At 36.5% G+C, this 17,500-nt stretch overlaps 1 protein-coding gene across 1 annotated transcript; it reads right to left on the bottom strand.

Moving 5' to 3' along the window:
* Positions 1-388: 388 nt before the first annotated feature.
* On the bottom strand, positions 389-17,497 carry LOC144977296 (LYR motif-containing protein 4-like). Its single transcript, XM_078922354.1, has 3 exons — positions 17,259-17,497; positions 6,681-6,801; positions 389-4,020 (listed from the first exon to the last, which is right to left on the bottom strand). The coding sequence occupies exons 1-3, from the start codon at positions 17,342-17,344 to the stop codon at positions 3,970-3,972; spliced, it is 258 nt and encodes an 85-aa protein (XP_078778480.1). The 5' UTR covers positions 17,345-17,497; the 3' UTR covers positions 389-3,969.
* Between the last annotated feature and the right edge of the window lie 3 nt (positions 17,498-17,500).

Genomic DNA, 17,500 nt, shown 5'->3' with positions numbered 1-17,500 from the left:
GGAACAAAAAAAACCTGATCAATCTATCAGAGAAAAAGATAGGGTCTAATGATATTGGAGACATAACTAAATCGTGCATTTATAAACAGAAGTTTTGTGATGTGGGAAGACATATGAACGGAGATGAAGAGATAAACTTTATTAAAAAATATAAAACATCTTATCAAAATTTTAGTCACATATTTATGTTAATTGATTGAAAATAGTCTTATTAATGGTTTATGTGACGATTGAACACATTTAGAGTTCAATACATGCAAAATTAGAAAATTATAAAACATATCTTACAATTACATGAAGCAACAACCTGTATGTAATTACGAACAATTTGTTAATCAGGCAGTAAAAGTGATATATGTAGACAAAACATAACCATTATGCAATTTATTAAAAAGTAAGAAATGGATTAAAATTCTAGAATTACAATTAAAGCACCCAAGAAAAAGTACGACATAGGGGAACTAGGAATAAATAGGGATCAGATGTAGATTCCAAGAGCATACACCAATGTACTTAGTTTGAGATCACCTATAAGTCTCATCCAGACACAAGCACAAAATCCAACAAAGAGGAATACACTCAAATGCTTACATTATACATTGAAAACAACAAATATAATAATACATAACAGAGAGATGATTTACAAGGAAAAAAATATTATCTCCCAAAACAATAATTATGCATTTGACTGTTTCCCTCCGACCTAGGACTTCAGCCTGGGCCAGGACAAAACCAAGTAATCTCATTCCAAGACAAAGACAGAAAGCATGTTGGAAAACAGTTATAAGGGGATAGAAGACACAATATGTAACCCCTACCCACTATGGGAGCCAATCAACCTGCCAATTCATACGAAGAAGTAATAATAAAAACATACATCTGTTGGCAGAAACACCATTATCACAAAAAAAGGGAAGTGTGAAAGAGTCCCACACCATAATGGGGATTGCCATGTCACTGAGGCAAAACCTGGGTCAACGACATAATGGGGTAGGGTGACCAGTTCCTTTCTATAGTGCGATTACCACCAGATCTAAAATGACCCAGCTACCAATAATTGCTGAGTTACTTACTGACACTAGATGAAGTCATCAAATTAAAACAGTTTTATGACATTAAAAAAGAAGAACCAATGCTTGTGTCCAAGACATTACAGTATGTCCGTATAACAAATATAAATACTAATACAAAATATGCACACAGCAAATAGAGATGTGTTAGACCCTTCTGTAACTTTGAGTTTTACATATTGAAGCACAAAAAAAAAAAAAATAAATAAATAAAATTAGTGTGGAAATAAATTACAATTCAAGTCAAATTCACATCCCTCAGCATTGTGTTGATGATGAAAACAAAAGAGTAATATAATCCCTTAACTCTCCCTGTTAACTGAATAATCATGTCACTGTCTTTGTAATATGTTTACTTTTCACAGGCATTTTAAATCTTTTTTTCACCCTCACACTCACACTTTAAAACTCACTCTCATTAATAAAAAAAAAAAAAAAAGAATAATGCAGCTGTCTAAGTTTAACAAAAATAATTACAACTATGTACATAGTGGCCAACTGCCATGATACAATCATAACTGTTACGATTTGACCTGCTAATTAATAAATTTTTTTTAATTTTAAAAAAATGTGTTAAATAAATTAAAAATCCACCAACACATTTGTTGGGAATTTTAAGAATTTGAAATTCAATTGAACCGCAACAATGATATCAATCTTCAGTGTTTTCTTCCAGTACCGTATTGATGTGCCTTTGTAACAGAGACTGCGAAGTGCGATAATCAAAAATAAGGACATGTAGTCCTAGTCCTAGATCTAGTTGCTCATTGTTTTCTTCTGGTCAGAGAAGCACGTTTTTCAAAGTGAAGGATAATGTCTAAGACCTACTATTTTTCTAAAATTCATTACTAAAGTAGCAGTTAACTCCAGTAAACTCATGGACAATATGTATTAAGTCGTGATGTACAGTTGAAAAGGTAAGCTGTGGTTTATTGATTTAATTATCATATAGTTATAGACGCCTAGAAGATGAATTTATTACCATTACGGTTACGACATTGTGCTGTGTTGAGTTGAAGCAATGGGTCTCGTTAGGATATTCTGATTTTGCTCCTTGAAAAGTTGGCCGATATGAATGTAGTACTGGACAATTAGGCTTAGTGAAGACAAAGATGACATTAGAGGCCCCATTCTTTTTTGGATAGCTTCTGTGCCATATAAATCATGACCATCTAAACAAAGGGAAAAAAAGACTAACATGGGAAATATAATCAGAAAGGAAGAATAAAAAATTTAAAAAACCACAGTGAGACACAAAAATTTCCAACACATAAATCTTAATCATGAAAATCTCAAAACCCCATTTTAATCTCTCTATTTTCATAGTACTGGCAACACGAAAATCTCAATCACAGAAATCTTGAACAAATTGGACCTTCACTTTTGTGTTTATTGATCAAATTATTTTGCCTATGTTTCTATTCAACGAAAAGGAAAGCTGCAATTGTTCTCCTTTGACATTAACTGATAATTACAGTCAACTCTGCTTAATCGCACACTCTCAGGAGTTCGGCTTAGTGTATCGATTAAGCGGAGAAGCTAATAATATCAACTAAGCCCCAGCTTTCATGTGCAATTCATGTAGGCTTCCCCTCTGGATTTTCTATGGGCTTAGGGCCGTCATAGTCAAGACAGATGTCAGTTTGCCGCTGATGGGTATATTGTTGTGCTTTGTAAAGAATTGATCGAATGCTTTGGCTGAAACATTTTCGTTGAACGGGACCAGCATCGTTGATTTCATATGACTGTTGGTTGTCTCTGTAATCAAGGTGTAGCATTCAAGCGGAGTTGGTGTGCGATTAACCGAAGCGATTATATAGAACAAAATTCCATTTTTCTGTAATGTGTAGCATATAAGCGGAGTGTGCGATTAACCGATGTGCGAATAAACAGAGTGAACTGTATCGTGTTTTACATGCATGTGTGTTTATGGAGCATGTGTGTGTGGGCGGAGTGAGGGCGTTGTGAAGTATGTTTGACCAGTGTCTTATGCGTGTGTCGCCTCACTCTATCTAACGTATATCAGTACCAGTAGGAAACAGCGAGGTAGTGATGGCATGAGGCAGTTACTGTTATGTATTAAAATCAAAGAAGTGATTAGGGGTGAGGAAGCTAGGATGAGAAGAGAAATGCTGGGTAGATAAGTGGGCAGTGGAAGTGATTAGGTACCGAATTTGTAGATAAAGATGCCAAGTCCTGGTTGTGTAATCAACAATGCGATGTGCTGACTGTCTTCTTATCATAATACATATTATACCATCTGTTATTGAATGAAACAAGGCACATTAAACTCTGTGCCTCACTCTAGCGAGACATTAAAACCACCCCGCGTAACCCTTTCACTCTTCATATTCTTTGTAAAATACTTAACACGGAAATCTCATAAACAAAGAAATCTTGAACAAATAAGCTCGGTCCCAAACTGTTTTGAGATTTCCGTGCTGCACTGGATACCTCGTTTTACAAATTAAGTTGCATCAAGTACTTAAGAATTGTTACTAATTGATGTGTACATATATAGGCAAGTCTGACATCCAAACCCACTGATGGGGCTTGTTTAACATTGTTGTAATGGACAATATTTTGCCTCTTTTTCCATTACAATGAGCCCATAAGGAATTGGGTTATCAGACATGCAAATAAGTGCTTGTCACTATTATTAACCCATCCCCCCATAATGAAACTATTGTGGAAAAACAAAAAACAAATCAAAACAAGAAGAAGATGAAATAAAACAAGTTAACAGTTACAATGCTGAGGCTAAAAATGGAACCAACAAAACACACACACACACACACAAAGTATTTAAACTTTCATTCATAATATTAATATCTGTATGATTCATCAAAGGCAGGTCTGGATATTCACATTCAGAATTCAAATTCCATGTTGTTTTTTACTAAGATTCAATGACGATTTTCTTTGACCGGAATACCTGACCAAGCAGTGCCTGTGAGGATTAAATACAAAATATGCATAAATTATATCCTGAATGAAATTATACAATATTCAGCTTGAAACTGAGCAAATGATAAATTTATAATGAAATCATAAAACACCTTTTAGATTTAGTTTTTAAAGAATTAAATTGCCAATTTGCAAATTCTGTTAAATCTTCCATTTGTGATTTGATTTTAGTGTGTGTTTGAAAGCCACAAAGATCAAGATCTTACTAAAACATAAGCGCAATAATGTAAGTTAGTAACTAAGTGTATATCATTCACTATTGGGGGTCCCTAAAGCTCAATAGTAAAGCACATGCCTCAAAGGCAAAGGAATTGGCATTGTTCACAAGTGAGGTCAGATTATTGTTCTAATTCCACTATTCATACAGACCTGCCAACCTTACCAGAATGAAAAGTGTATTTTGTCCGCACATGTAGAAAAAAGTGTGCACTATACAAAAATTTATATAAAAGCGAACACCACACCAAAATCAAAATAAACTCTAACCTTCATCATTCACAGCAATCTCTAGTAATTACAAAATTATCCTGTTTATCGAGAAACTGAACTAAATGAGCATTTCAAATCAGTACCATCATCATCATTGCCATTTTCACCCTGGGTCAGGCAAAACAGTTTCCATCCTTCTCTATCCTGAGCTAACTTTTTTATCTCATTCCATGTCTTATCACTTCTTTGAATATCAGCTTCTTTAATTCTTTTCCATGTTCCTCGTGGCCTTCCCCTTGATCTTCTGCCCTAAGGGTTCCAGTCCAATACATTCTTTGTTATAGTCACAACTTGAGAGCTTTTTCCTGCTTCATACAAGTTGTGAACGTTCCACGACGTATTCGAAGCTGCTTGTTTGGCAAAGACGTCATCGGGTCAGCAGAGTCCTTTCGGCTTTGTCCGTTGTCCTTCATAAATTCTGTCATTGCAGAAACTCTTCGATCGCCCAAGCTAAAAAAAGGATTTGATCGGTCAGTGTTTCTGTAACGGTTTGAGTTTTGAGTTTTACGGAAGGGGTGTTAACCCTTCAACAACTCCCAACCTGGAGGACCAGGTGACTCAAAAAAGGGGGAGTCACACACCATTAGTCGCCGTTTACGATACACTGGCTTGGCATTGGGCTGTTCTTGTACCCTCTCAGTTGAGGGACCCCAGATACCACACGGGGGTCAAATCAGTATAAGGCTCAGAAATTGCAATATCTATGGAAATTGCATTTGAAACACCCAAATAAATGACCGAAATGCACCAGTCATGTTGGTAGTATGATACTAGTGTCAGGGGAAGAGGTGGTGGTTGTTGTAGCTTCGGTGCTTTATTTAGTGGTGGTGGTGATGAAGATGAAGCTGTGGTTGAAGTGGTGGTGGTAGAAGTGATGATGTTGTTGGTTGTGGCAATGGCAATGCTGTGATGGTGGTTGTAGCAGTGGTGATGCCATGGTGATGATATGATGATATTGATGTATCAATTGCACCTGTGACAAGATATTTTCCATATGTTGTCTCTCTCTTTTTTTTTTTAACATTAACTCCTCCTTCTACTACTACTACTATTACTACCACTACTACTATTACTACTACAACAACTACTACCACTACATACTACTAATATTATCTCTTTTGGTAAAATGATGGGGAATTCACAAGGATAATGCATATAGACATGTTAAATACAGTGTTCCTAAAGCTGCTCACTTGGTAATAAAAAAATCAGACTCGTACAAAATAATAAAGAAAAAGTAAATGATCATTATAATTTTAAAAACCAAAATACAGTAATTTTAGTTATTACAAAGGGAAATAATCCATTTATGTTTAAGCTTAATAATTAATTGAAGGCTTCATTGTCAAAGATGTTAGTTCCAATTTAATCTCCACTTAAAATTTTCTATTTAACAAGAAGTAAAAGCTTAAATGCGGCCTGAGGCCACTTAAATTATAAAATATGTTTACATGCATAATCCTATGCAAATCCTCATAAAGGTATGGGAAAAATATTAGTTAAAACCAGCATTATATAACTATCCGAAATTATAATTATAGTACAAATTTACAAAATGTGATGCATCATACAATAGTTAATGTATGACATGTCTGTATCATTGGAAATGGCTGCACCAAAAGACATTCGATTGAAGTAGCAAGCTGTTATTGAATTTCTGAATGCTGAAGGATGCTCACCTTTTGAAATTCATACCAGAATGAAGTGTGTTATGGGTGACGGTTGTGTTTGTGTTTGGCGATGGGTAGGGTTCATGGAAGGAGTAAACCCAATTGAAACAAAGCTTCAATTCGATAGTCCCAGAAGTGCCTTAAACATCAGTAATCAAACTGAAAACATGATTCTGACATATCGACGTGTTAGACAAATTGAAATTGTGAAAGTTGGGATTTCAAAGAAAAGGGTACACCACATCGCAACAGTGATCCTTGTATACAGGAAAGTGTCTGCCAGGGGAAGTCCCACGAATGTCGACAAGTGAAAGATCATCGAAAAACAGTGCTGAGATCACATTCATTCAGTAAGGGGAACATGCCCAAGTAAAAGAACTTGCTTTGTTATATATATATAGTGTTATAGTACAGATCTGGCACATACAACAAATAATATATTTGTATATTTTAAGAGAGAAAAAAGTAAATAAACAAGGCTCACTTGTCTTTTCAAGACCACTAAATTTTCCTCCGCTTTAGATATCAGGGCATGAATTTGAGTTGAATCTGTAACATCTTTAAATTCCCTGAATGCATCCCTTGTTCGCCTGACAGCGTATTCCCTTTTTTAAAAAAAAAAGAAGGTAAAGCAATATTTTAACATAAAATTATTTTTTTTAATGGTGCAAGAAAAGACATTCTATAGACTTGCTAAGATTGGCTATGCCTTTATATGAGCTGTGGACCATGACTTGTCAAAATTCTATCAAGTAGTAATGACTAAAACTATAACAAATCACCAATGTTCAGCCAGGTAAAAATAATAAACTAAGTTGTCCACCCCTTATAATTGTATAATCTACAACCAAATGTGGTTTATAAAGTTAACACGAATAGATAGAAGAATGGTTTAGAGAGATATATGGATAAATGAAAGATAGAAAGAGAGAAACAGAAAAAGAGAGAGGGACAAATAAAGAGTGAAAGAAAGGGAGAGTGAAAAAGAATGAGGAAGAGAGAGAGAGAGAGAGAGAGAGAGAGAGAGAGAGAGAGAGAGAGAGAGAGAGAGAGAGAGGGGAGAGAGAGGAAAAAGAAAGAGTGAGAGAGAGTAGTTTATTCGATGGGGCAATTGATGGCCGAAAAGGAAGGGGGTGGGGGAGGGGGTAAATGAGTCTAGATTTCATTTTTAAGTAGGTCAAGAGTAGTAGTACAGTAATAGGTCCGTTTAAAAAGATAATTATTATAACTTCCCTGCAAAAAAGTGCAATTTCCCTCCCAAGGCCAGTGATTACGAGTAGCAATGATCTCAGTTTGACTGGCTAATTTTTCGTTTTTACCCATATTTCGAGCGCAATAACGATAAAATGATCCACTCCTATCACAAACCGATCCCATCTATAACTTAAGACTACTTTAGACAGTTTGGATACAGAAACTCTTATGGAAACAATTTTTTCAAATATTTTACATTTTGTTGAAAAGTTTGACCTGAAATGATCATGCCGATCAACGTCTCCCAAGTTAAAAGTTGTATTCCACCATGTTTCAATCGGGAGGCCGACAGTTTGTCAGCCGTTTTGTCTGCCAATAGTACTAGTGATAAATCCTTCTAGATGCTTGCAATAAGCTTGCCTTCGTGACTGTGACCACATCTGAGCCTTTTCAAATGACATCAATTCTAAGCAGTTTTAAAATCAACTGGCCAAAACTTCCTAAATGGTGGTAAAGCTTGGTAAATTAAAACTGATTCGAAAATATGTAAGATCATAGGGCCACAATCATCACACACTATGCATGAGAAACCTTTTATAAGATTCTTTCTCCAATGTTTGTTTTTCAAAAGTTATCCTTAAGTTTAGAAAATTTATAATAATTATTGTGATTACTCTAACACCAATAGCAATGAATTTGTTACTGATACTGTTCCATCCATTTTCCAATTTCCTCAACAATTAATGGGAGCTGATGTCATCAATAAAAATAAAAAGGATGAGGGGGAAAAAAGGTTTATGACTGATCTGTAAATCTGTTTTGACATATTCTGGAGGGACCTCAAATAAAACAAACATACAGAATAAACACCTAATGGAATTATAACTTCAACTACACACGTACCTTCCTACCTCCATCTTTAAACCTTACAATATTTTTATAACATTAACAGTTATAACATCTTTCCTGTTTTAACTGACTGAATATATAATATTAGTTTCACATACATTATCTGTCTTCAAAAGCAACAGCAGTTTTAACCTCTAAAATAATATGTTAGGATTATTGGTCAATTTGTGTATTTGAACAATGATCAAATGTAGTAAAAAAATCTAAAAGAGATAAACAAAATAAAACATACCTGCCAACCCATAGTGAAAAAAATAGGATACTTCTTCAAAAAAAATAGGAGTCTAGGGAAAAAAATAGGGGTAAGCATTGTTAAGAGGAAAAAAACAATTTTTACCCTAGGCGTAGCAGCGCAAGCATCTAGAAATATAACCCGCAAACAATAATTGTTGAGGTGAACTGACTGACAAATGGTATGAGGTATGATGAATGTGCCAAAGTGAAGTCTGAATAATTATGTGTAAATGTAAAAATGACAATCCTTTCCTTCAGCCAGGGAGAAAACAAAACTGATTCTATAAATGATAAAATAATACAGGCAAGCAGGTGGCTTCCACTGATTTGCCAAGTTTATCAAATTCAAAATGGTTAAATTTACACACACAAAATATATATGTACAAGCTTCAAATTTACAAGGGCTTCTGGTCCAAATCATCAAAATTCATTTTCGCCATTTTTTAACATTTTTTTTCAAAAATAAAAATTTGGAAAAAAAAATTAAAACATTTAAAAAAATTAACTTAAAAAAATTAACTAAAAAAAATCGGAGTTTCCCAAAATCCGGCGGGGTGAGGTAAAATCAAGAAAAAATCGGAGTACTTGGCAGGCATGAAAAAAAAACAAACAAACACACACACACAAACCCCCCCCCCCCCCCCAAAAAAAAAAAAAGAAACAGCTAGTCAAATCGAAACTAAATATACAAAACCATTATTTTCAGACACATACACACTCTTACATACTGTCCTTAGTAGATAGTGAAAAGCACTATATAGCATTACATGTACACATCACTTTCCCACAAAGCGAGCTGTCTTCGATGTCACTTTCCCGGAGTTATTTCACTTTAGGTTATGGTCCCAGTGATTCCTCGAAAATGGTTCAATGTTGAAAAAAAAATCTGTTGTAGGAATTGGACTCAATGCCAAGATTGAAAATGGACCAGTTATTAAAGCAGGAACCGGTCCTTGCTGTTCTTATTTCCCTGGAACTATAGACCTGCAATCCTTAACAAGCTTGGACTACTCAGCACAAGTGGGGAAGCTCTTTCATGTTTTAAACTTTCAGATCCATACATTAGTTTATTAGTTAGGAGTCAAACGCAATCGCCACTGCCACGGGCAAGATTTATTTTTTCAGTCACAACTGACGTACCCATAAGTAGCAGGTCTGATAAGAGAGTGCAATCACTGGCCTGATTTTTTAAAACATTGTTGTCATGGACAATATTTTGTGTTGATTTGAGGGTATTTTCAAACTAACAGTGGGCTCATACTCATATACCTCCCTACTTGAAAATTTATAAAATCTTTAGGAGATGAAAATGGCAGTTGTAGTCGCTATAGTTAACTTTAAGCATTCAACAATTTACCCTCACAAGGATTACATTTCAAAATCCTGAAAATTATGTAATCTGGCTTCAACTTTCATTTTCAATAAGATTAATGACTTGGGAGCCCTACCAAAAGCTCCTACATCCCCAGTATTCTTGTTCTAGTAGGGGGTTTGGGAGGGGGGAAACTTTTTTTATAATGTTCTAGTAGAGGGTTTGGGAGGGGGGAGACTTTAAAAAAAAAAAAGTTCCCCCCCTCCCAAACCCCCTTCTAGAACATTATAAAAAACAAGTATACTGGGGATGTAGGAGCTTTCGGAAGGCCTCCCAATGACTTAGAGATGCTCATAAATCTCTGAAATTGGATACAAAATTTTGTTCTAAGGCAGGTCTGTACTCATAACAATTTGGGGTTGGTCCACACACAACACTATCATTGAAATAAAATTCAAACAGGTTTGAAAAAAGGTGTTTTTGGCTCATTCAGACAACTGCATCTTTATTGCAAAACAGTCACATTTATATTGTTTGTTGAACTGCCTTCAACCGAAGATCAACATACAGTAAAATCACTTTAAACCGAAAGAAGCTAAACCGAAAAATACCTTAAACCGCAAAGAATTTAATAAATTGTACGAGTTCCTTCATTATCTTTGTACTAATTCTCACTATGAACTGAAATACTTCTAAGCAGGACTTTCTTTAAACCGAAACAACTTGAGAGCACACCTCCCCTTTTTCTCTTTCTATTTTTCTTCAAAAATTCGGCAAAGAGCCTAAGTATAAGATGAGGGTAAGGGGTGGGGTGGGGGCTTCAATCACTGCACTTGGGCTTGGCCATCACCACAATCGCACAGACTGGAAAAGGAAGACAACGGGTGACTGGCAGGCAAAAATGGAGGAATGAGGGGGAGGTGGGGGTGTAGAATCACGCAGGCGAGATGGTCTCGCTCGTGTGTTGATGCTTTGGATTTTCAACACAACATTAAGTGGGGTGGGTGTAGACAACTTACCATTGACATGCCATTTCATTTCCACTTTGTTTTAAGGTGGAGTTTTTATGCACCTCCGCTGGAGGTGTACAAAAACGCACCGTTTTTTATGCACCTCCGTTGCCGGTGATGGTATATTAATGAAAAAATATGTTGCTGCATACGTCCATGAGGTTTAAATAGTTTTAGATTGTAGTTTATCACGCTGCTTAGTGATTACCGATGTACGTTTATACAATGATAATAAATTAAAGAATAACAACAATAATTTAAAAAGTAAAAAGAAACATGGCACACAAATACTGATCTCAAATAAATAAATAATTTTAGAAAATAAAAATCGAAGTTTATTTTAAAACATGATAAAACGTTTTTGAAAAAAACAAAAATGATGTCTTTCTCTATAAAAAAAAAAAATGTCTGCAATGGGAATCGAACCCAGTACTTTCAAGGTTAGAGTCTGACAGCTTGTCCACTGCGCTACGGAGCCACCTGACTGTTCATCACATTTAATAATAAGGTCTTTCTAAAACATTATTTTACCTTCAATGCAACTTCTATTTTCTGGTTTTATATTTCGATTTTTTAAATTATTATTATTTATATATATGTTTATTAACAAAAACATCCTACAGATGTCACAATATAACTTTCGCCATTTCCAAATTCAGAAACACAATATCGCTGATGAAATTGGGTGGGATGCGCATGCGTGACGGAGGTGTATAAAAACGATCCGTTAAGATACACAGTCAACGGAGGTGCATAAAATGTGTGTGTGTGGGGGGGGGGGGGGGGGGGGATGTATGTAGTTAGGCTTTTGAACCTAATGGCGATTCAACAAAAGAGGGGTGTGTAGTAAACAGCTTAGCATTGACACGCCTTTTCATTTCACTTCACCTCTGAGTCGCTGCGCATCATTCATTGTCAATTATCACACAAGACCTTCGATCTTATTTTAGTTTTACATTTTACAAAAAGATGTTTAAAAGAAAGCACTGTGCTTACACATTGGAGTTTTTTTTAAAAATCAAGTCCATGAAAAAAAAGTTGAGCAAGACGGAGATATGTAAAAAACACAGCATCCCGAACTCAACTCTTTCAATACTTTGATTAGAAAAACATACCCCCCAAAAATATTTTTTAAAACACACAAAAACAAAATAATAATAAGGAAAAGAAAAACAAAATAAGAAAAAAAAAAACAAAGCAAAAAATGAATAAATAAATAAATGGTTACTAAGACAACTTTTATTTTAAGGGGAAACAACCCATGATACGACTGAATAGTACCACCCTTGAAAAACATAGCAAAACGGGTACTTGCTTTAAACCGAAATGGTTTAGAAGGTCCCAAGAATTTCGGTGTAAAGTAATTCTACTGTAATTTTTTGGGGAGACCTTCCATAAGCTACTACATCCCAAGTATTCTTGTTCTAGTAAAGGTTTAGGAGGGGGGAAACTTTTTTTTTTAAAGCCTCCCCCCTCCCAAACCCCCTACTAGAAGTTCTATCTAGAGAGGTGGGCCTTTGACCTACCAACCTCCGCTGAACGTCCAATTCGCCTTGAGCACACATTCAAGTAAAAGATAAATATTTTTTTTAAAAACCTACCTCTGTTTCAAAAACTAGCATCTTTCAACTTTCTAAGAAACATTTTGATTTTTCAGAACTTTAGTTCGTTAAAAAATACCGGCCAATCTGACCCGTTGAGTTGAATGAAAACGAAATTTTGTTCTTTACACGGTTCAAAGGAAATGCCGTAAATAAGCTTTCATGGACTTCCTGTGTTGTTTTTACAGTGTCACGTGACCGTTTTGAGAAATTTGTCGTCTGCTACAAATAATTAGACCGGTGGGGGGTAGATATTTTCGTTGGAGCAGAAAAAAAGTGAGTATTATTTCTTGTACTTGTAGAGAGGCCTAGGGTCCAACAGCAGTCAAGTTGATTGAATGAAAGAAAAAAGACCTTTTTTATCCGCCGCCACTACCACCTTGAGAGAGTGGAGGGGGGGGGGGGGGGGGGGTGTGTGCATGCAGACGAAAGGGAGACGTGTCGCTTGGTGACCCTGGTGACGTAGAGCACGCCAAGGATGCTTGCAGGTGTTCTTAACCCCTTAACAGCGAAGTTAATTTTTTGCTTCCAGATAATAGTTTGACTTTATCTTTATTATTGTTAACGGGGAATACAGCGTTTCCACCAAGAGAGCAGTCAGACTATCGCAACTCGGGCTTTAATTGTCTATAATCGTTTTGCCGTTACTTGTCCTTTGATGATAGAAGATTTGGTGTTAGGTCAAAGATCGAATTTCGCCACTAAAAGGTTGCATTGCTACTGGGTTTGCTCTCCCCCCCCCCCCTCCTTTTTTTTTTTCAACTTAGTATTGTTGATTGCTATTTCCTTTTTTATGATTAGCAAGTGCCGTAGGAGTCTCACAGGATGCAGGAGTACTGCAATTAATCCTTTGCCAGTGACTCTGATTTTTTTGTTTTCAAATATTAGTCTCCATTTATATTATTTTTTAAGGCAGAAAAAAAACGTTTCCACCATAAGAGCAGTAAGAATATCGATAAAAAGCGCTTTGAGCACGTTGGGTGGATATTGCCCTATATAAAAGCTCATGTCATATTTTATTTTTGGTCCAAGTAAGATTGATATTCGCCTTTAAAAGGTTTAAGTTGTTTTGTTTTTTTCGAATGCCTAGTGAAAGAAAAAACAAAACAATCATACATGCATTAGCAAACAGCAGAACGTTTTCATTTTACAATGAGATGGGAAGGGGAAGGGATAACACTATGACAAGAGAGAGAGAGAGAGAGAGAGAGAGAGAGAGAGAGAGAGAGAGAGAGAGAGAGAGAGAGAGAGAGAGAGAGAGAGAGAGAGAGAGAGAGAGAGATGGGCGGGGGTATATTAAGGGGGAATGGGAAAGATGAAAGAAACAATGGGTTGCCTGATGACGTAGATCAAAGGATTGTTACAGCGGTGTTCACTGTGCGTACTTCGTGAAATTTTAACCTTTTACAGTGACACTGATTTAATTCTCCAGATTGCTTATGCAGAATAAATCGTTTCCACCAAGAGAGCAGTAGTAAGAGTATATTTCGACTCGGGCTTCAATTAAACTATAAATCGCAAAGCTTGTCTTTTAATGATAACATTAAGACTAAGATCTGGAGTTTGGGGAGTGTAAGATGGAATCTCGCCATTAATGGTTAATATTGTTTTGATTTTTTAAAAAATAACACACACACACACACACGAGCGCGCGCGGTCACGACAGCGAGGACCATCTATTGCTTGTGTTGAAACGGTAAACCAGTTTACGTGTACGTAGATCCTGAGGCTAGATGCCCCGTTACCGTGTACGTAGGCACTCAAAAAAAAAAAAAAAAGACACGCACTCACACACACACAGAGTCTCGCATCCGCTACGAACTAATTTTGCGCACCAATTTTTACTGCACTTACGCACCAAATTGCATACCTATCTAGGGATACTTTTTTCCGTATCTTTTTCTCAATAAACTTTTTTAAAAACCTTTGTTTTTTGTTTTTTGCGACGGCACCATTTGAAACAGACGTAAACTCCAAGATTTCGCGAGGAATGAATCATGAAAAAATTTACAATATAATTTCAAACACAACTTTTGAAATTCATCTCATCAAGGATTGTCTAGATGATAGTACCGAATGTTTTTTGATAGAATAGAAAACAAATGCATCATCAAATCTAAACTGCTTTTGACGGTAAGCGGTAAGTTTGTTTTGTTTTTTTTCTGTCCAAACGAATGATTAGTAAGTTGTAAGGATTAAGAAGCTAAGTAAAAATTGGTGCGCAAAATTAGTTCGTAGAGGATGCGAGACTGTGTGTGTGTGTGGTGTGTGTGTGTGTGTGTGTGTGAGTATGTGTGTGTGTGTCTCTTTCTTTCTTCCTTTTTTTTTTTGGGAGTGCCTACGTACACGGTAACAGGGCAACTAGCCTCAGGATCTATGTACACGTAAACCGGTTGACCGTTGCAACATTCTGTCAGTGATGGTCCTCGCTGTCGTGACCGCGCGCGCTCGTGTGTGTGTGTGTGTGTGTGTGTGTGTAGATTGTTTTTGTTTAATCAAAACAATTTTAACCATTAATGGCGAGATTCCATCTTACACTCCCCAAACTCCAGATCTTAGTCTTAATGTTATCATTAAAAGACAAGCTTTGCGATTTATAGTTTAATTGAAGCCCGAGTCGAAATATACTGTTACTACTGCTCTCTTGGTGGAAACGATTTATTCTGCATAAGCAATCTGGAGAAAAAAATCAGTGTCACTGTAAAAGGTTAAAATTTCACGAAGTACGCTCCGTGAACACCACTGTAACAATCCTTTGATCTACGTCATCAGGCAACCCATTGTTTCTTTCATCTTTTCCCATTCCCCCTTACTATCCCCCCGCCCATCTCTCTCTCTCTCTCTCTCTCGCTCTCTCTCTTTCTTTCTTATCATAGTGTTATCCCTTCCCATCTCAATGTAAAATGAAAACGTTCTGCTGTTTGCAGATACATGTATGATTGTTTTGTTTTTTCTCTCTCACTCGGCTAGGATTAAAAACCAAGACATCAGGTAATTGGTGTCTAATGCCAAAGTATAGATTCTCTCTTTGGCCAATTTAGTCACGCACGTGGCAGCCCAGCTATTTATTATGTTCTGCCTATAACACACAATACGTGGGATTTTGGGGGTGGGTACGAAAGAAATCAAGGTCATAAGTAACCGTGCACAAGAGCTGTATAGGGAATGGTTTTTGGGGGTCTTGCAAATACCAAATATTTTATGGAAAGCTCTTTCGAACTCCAAGACGTCTGGTTTGTTTTGCTATCTTGGAACAAACGAAACAGAGATGTCTTGAGGTGTGACCTAGTTGTCTGATTTTGTGACCTGGATGTAAGGTTTTGTGACCTAGATGTATCCTTTTGTGTGTGCAAGCCATGCGGGTAAGTACAGCGATAGCTTGCCAGTTGAGGAAAAAAAAAAGAAGAAGCAGCGTATCCGCATTTGAAAAACAAAACAAAAAAACCCTGAAAAAACAAAACAACTTAACCTTTTAAAGGCGAATATCAATCTTACTTGGACCAAAAATAAAAAATTACCGTTTTCATCAAAAGACAAAAAACAAATTACAATTTAAAAACTTGAGCTTTTATATAGGGCATATCCACCCAACGTGCTCAAAGCGCTTTTTATCAATATTCTTACTGCTCTTATGGTGGAAACGTTTTTTTTTTTCTGCGTTAAAAAATAATATAAATGACGACTATTATTTGAAAACAAAAAAATCAGTGTCACTGGCAAAGGGTTAATTGCAGTACTCCTGCATCCTGTGAGACTCCTACGGCACTTGCTAATCATAAAAAAAGGAAATAGCAATCAACAATACTAAGTTGAAAAAAAAGAAGAAAAAAAGGAGGAGGGGGGGGGGGGGGAAGAGCAAACCCAGTAGCAATGCAACCTTTAGCGGCCAAATTCGATCTTTGACCTAACACCAAATCCTCTTTCATCAAAAGACAAGTAACGGCAAAACGATTATAGACAATTGAAGTCCGAGTTGCGATAGTCTGACTGCTCTCTTGGTGGAAAAGCTGTATTCTCCGTTAACAATAATAAAGATAAAAGCAAACTATTATCTGAAAGCAAGAAATTTGCTTCGCTGTTAAGGGGTTAAGAACATCTGCCAGCATCGTTGACAAGCTCTACGTCACCAAGCCACACGTCTCCCTTTCGTCTTCATCATGCAACCCCCCCCCCCCCTCTCCACTCTCACGGTGGTGGTGGCGGCGGATAAAAAAGGCCTTTTTTTCTTTTATTCAATCAACTTGACTGCTGGTGGACCCTAGGCCTCTCTACAAGTCCAAGAAATAATACTCACTTTTTCTCTGCTCCAACGAAAATATCTACCCCCTACCGGTCTAATTATTTGTAGCAGACGACAAATTTCTCAAAACGGTCACGTGACACTATAAAAACAACACAGGAAGTCCATGAAAGCTTATTTACGGCATTTCCTTTGAACCGTGTAAACAACAAAATTTCGTTTTCATTCGACTCAACGAGTCAGATTGGCCGGTATTTTTTAACGAACTAAAGTTCTGAAAAATCAAAATGTTTCTTAGAAAGTTGAAAGATGCTAGTTTTTGAAACAGAGGTAGGTTTTTAAGAAAAATCTTTATATTTTACGTGAATGCATGCTCAAGGCGAGTTGGACGTGCAGCGGAGGTTGGTAGGCCAAAGGCCCACCTCTCTGCCTCTCTAGTGATAGAATCTAGAACAAGAATACTTGGGATGTAGTAGCTTATGGAAGGCCTCCCAAATCATGTTTCGATCTGTTTCATGATAGAATCATGAATGAATGGTAATTTAAATTACAGAACATTACCTAAAATTATAATCCGTCAATAATTTGCTCTCTTTGAGAAGCTGTTTATAAAGGGACAAAACGGTGAGTCTGGTGGGAGATGCCATCTTTGTTGTTGTGGAATCGTGGCTGGGAGAAAAGTGGAGATCTTATGGGCGTACTTTGGTATCGATTCGTGACTGTAGAAGGTGACCCAGAGTGCCATCGTGCATCACTAATTTGGATCGATACTACCCAAATTTTTAAAGTTTTGTACCCACACC

This window comes from Berghia stephanieae, chromosome 7 (genome assembly GCF_034508935.2).
Source record: "Berghia stephanieae isolate SIO BIC M18660-M18661 chromosome 7, UCSD_Bste_1.3, whole genome shotgun sequence".
In the NCBI taxonomy this organism is placed as follows: domain Eukaryota; kingdom Metazoa; phylum Mollusca; class Gastropoda; order Nudibranchia; family Aeolidiidae; genus Berghia; species Berghia stephanieae.
Note: the sequence above shows the minus strand (reverse complement) of the source record. Positions and strands in the feature narration are given on the sequence as shown.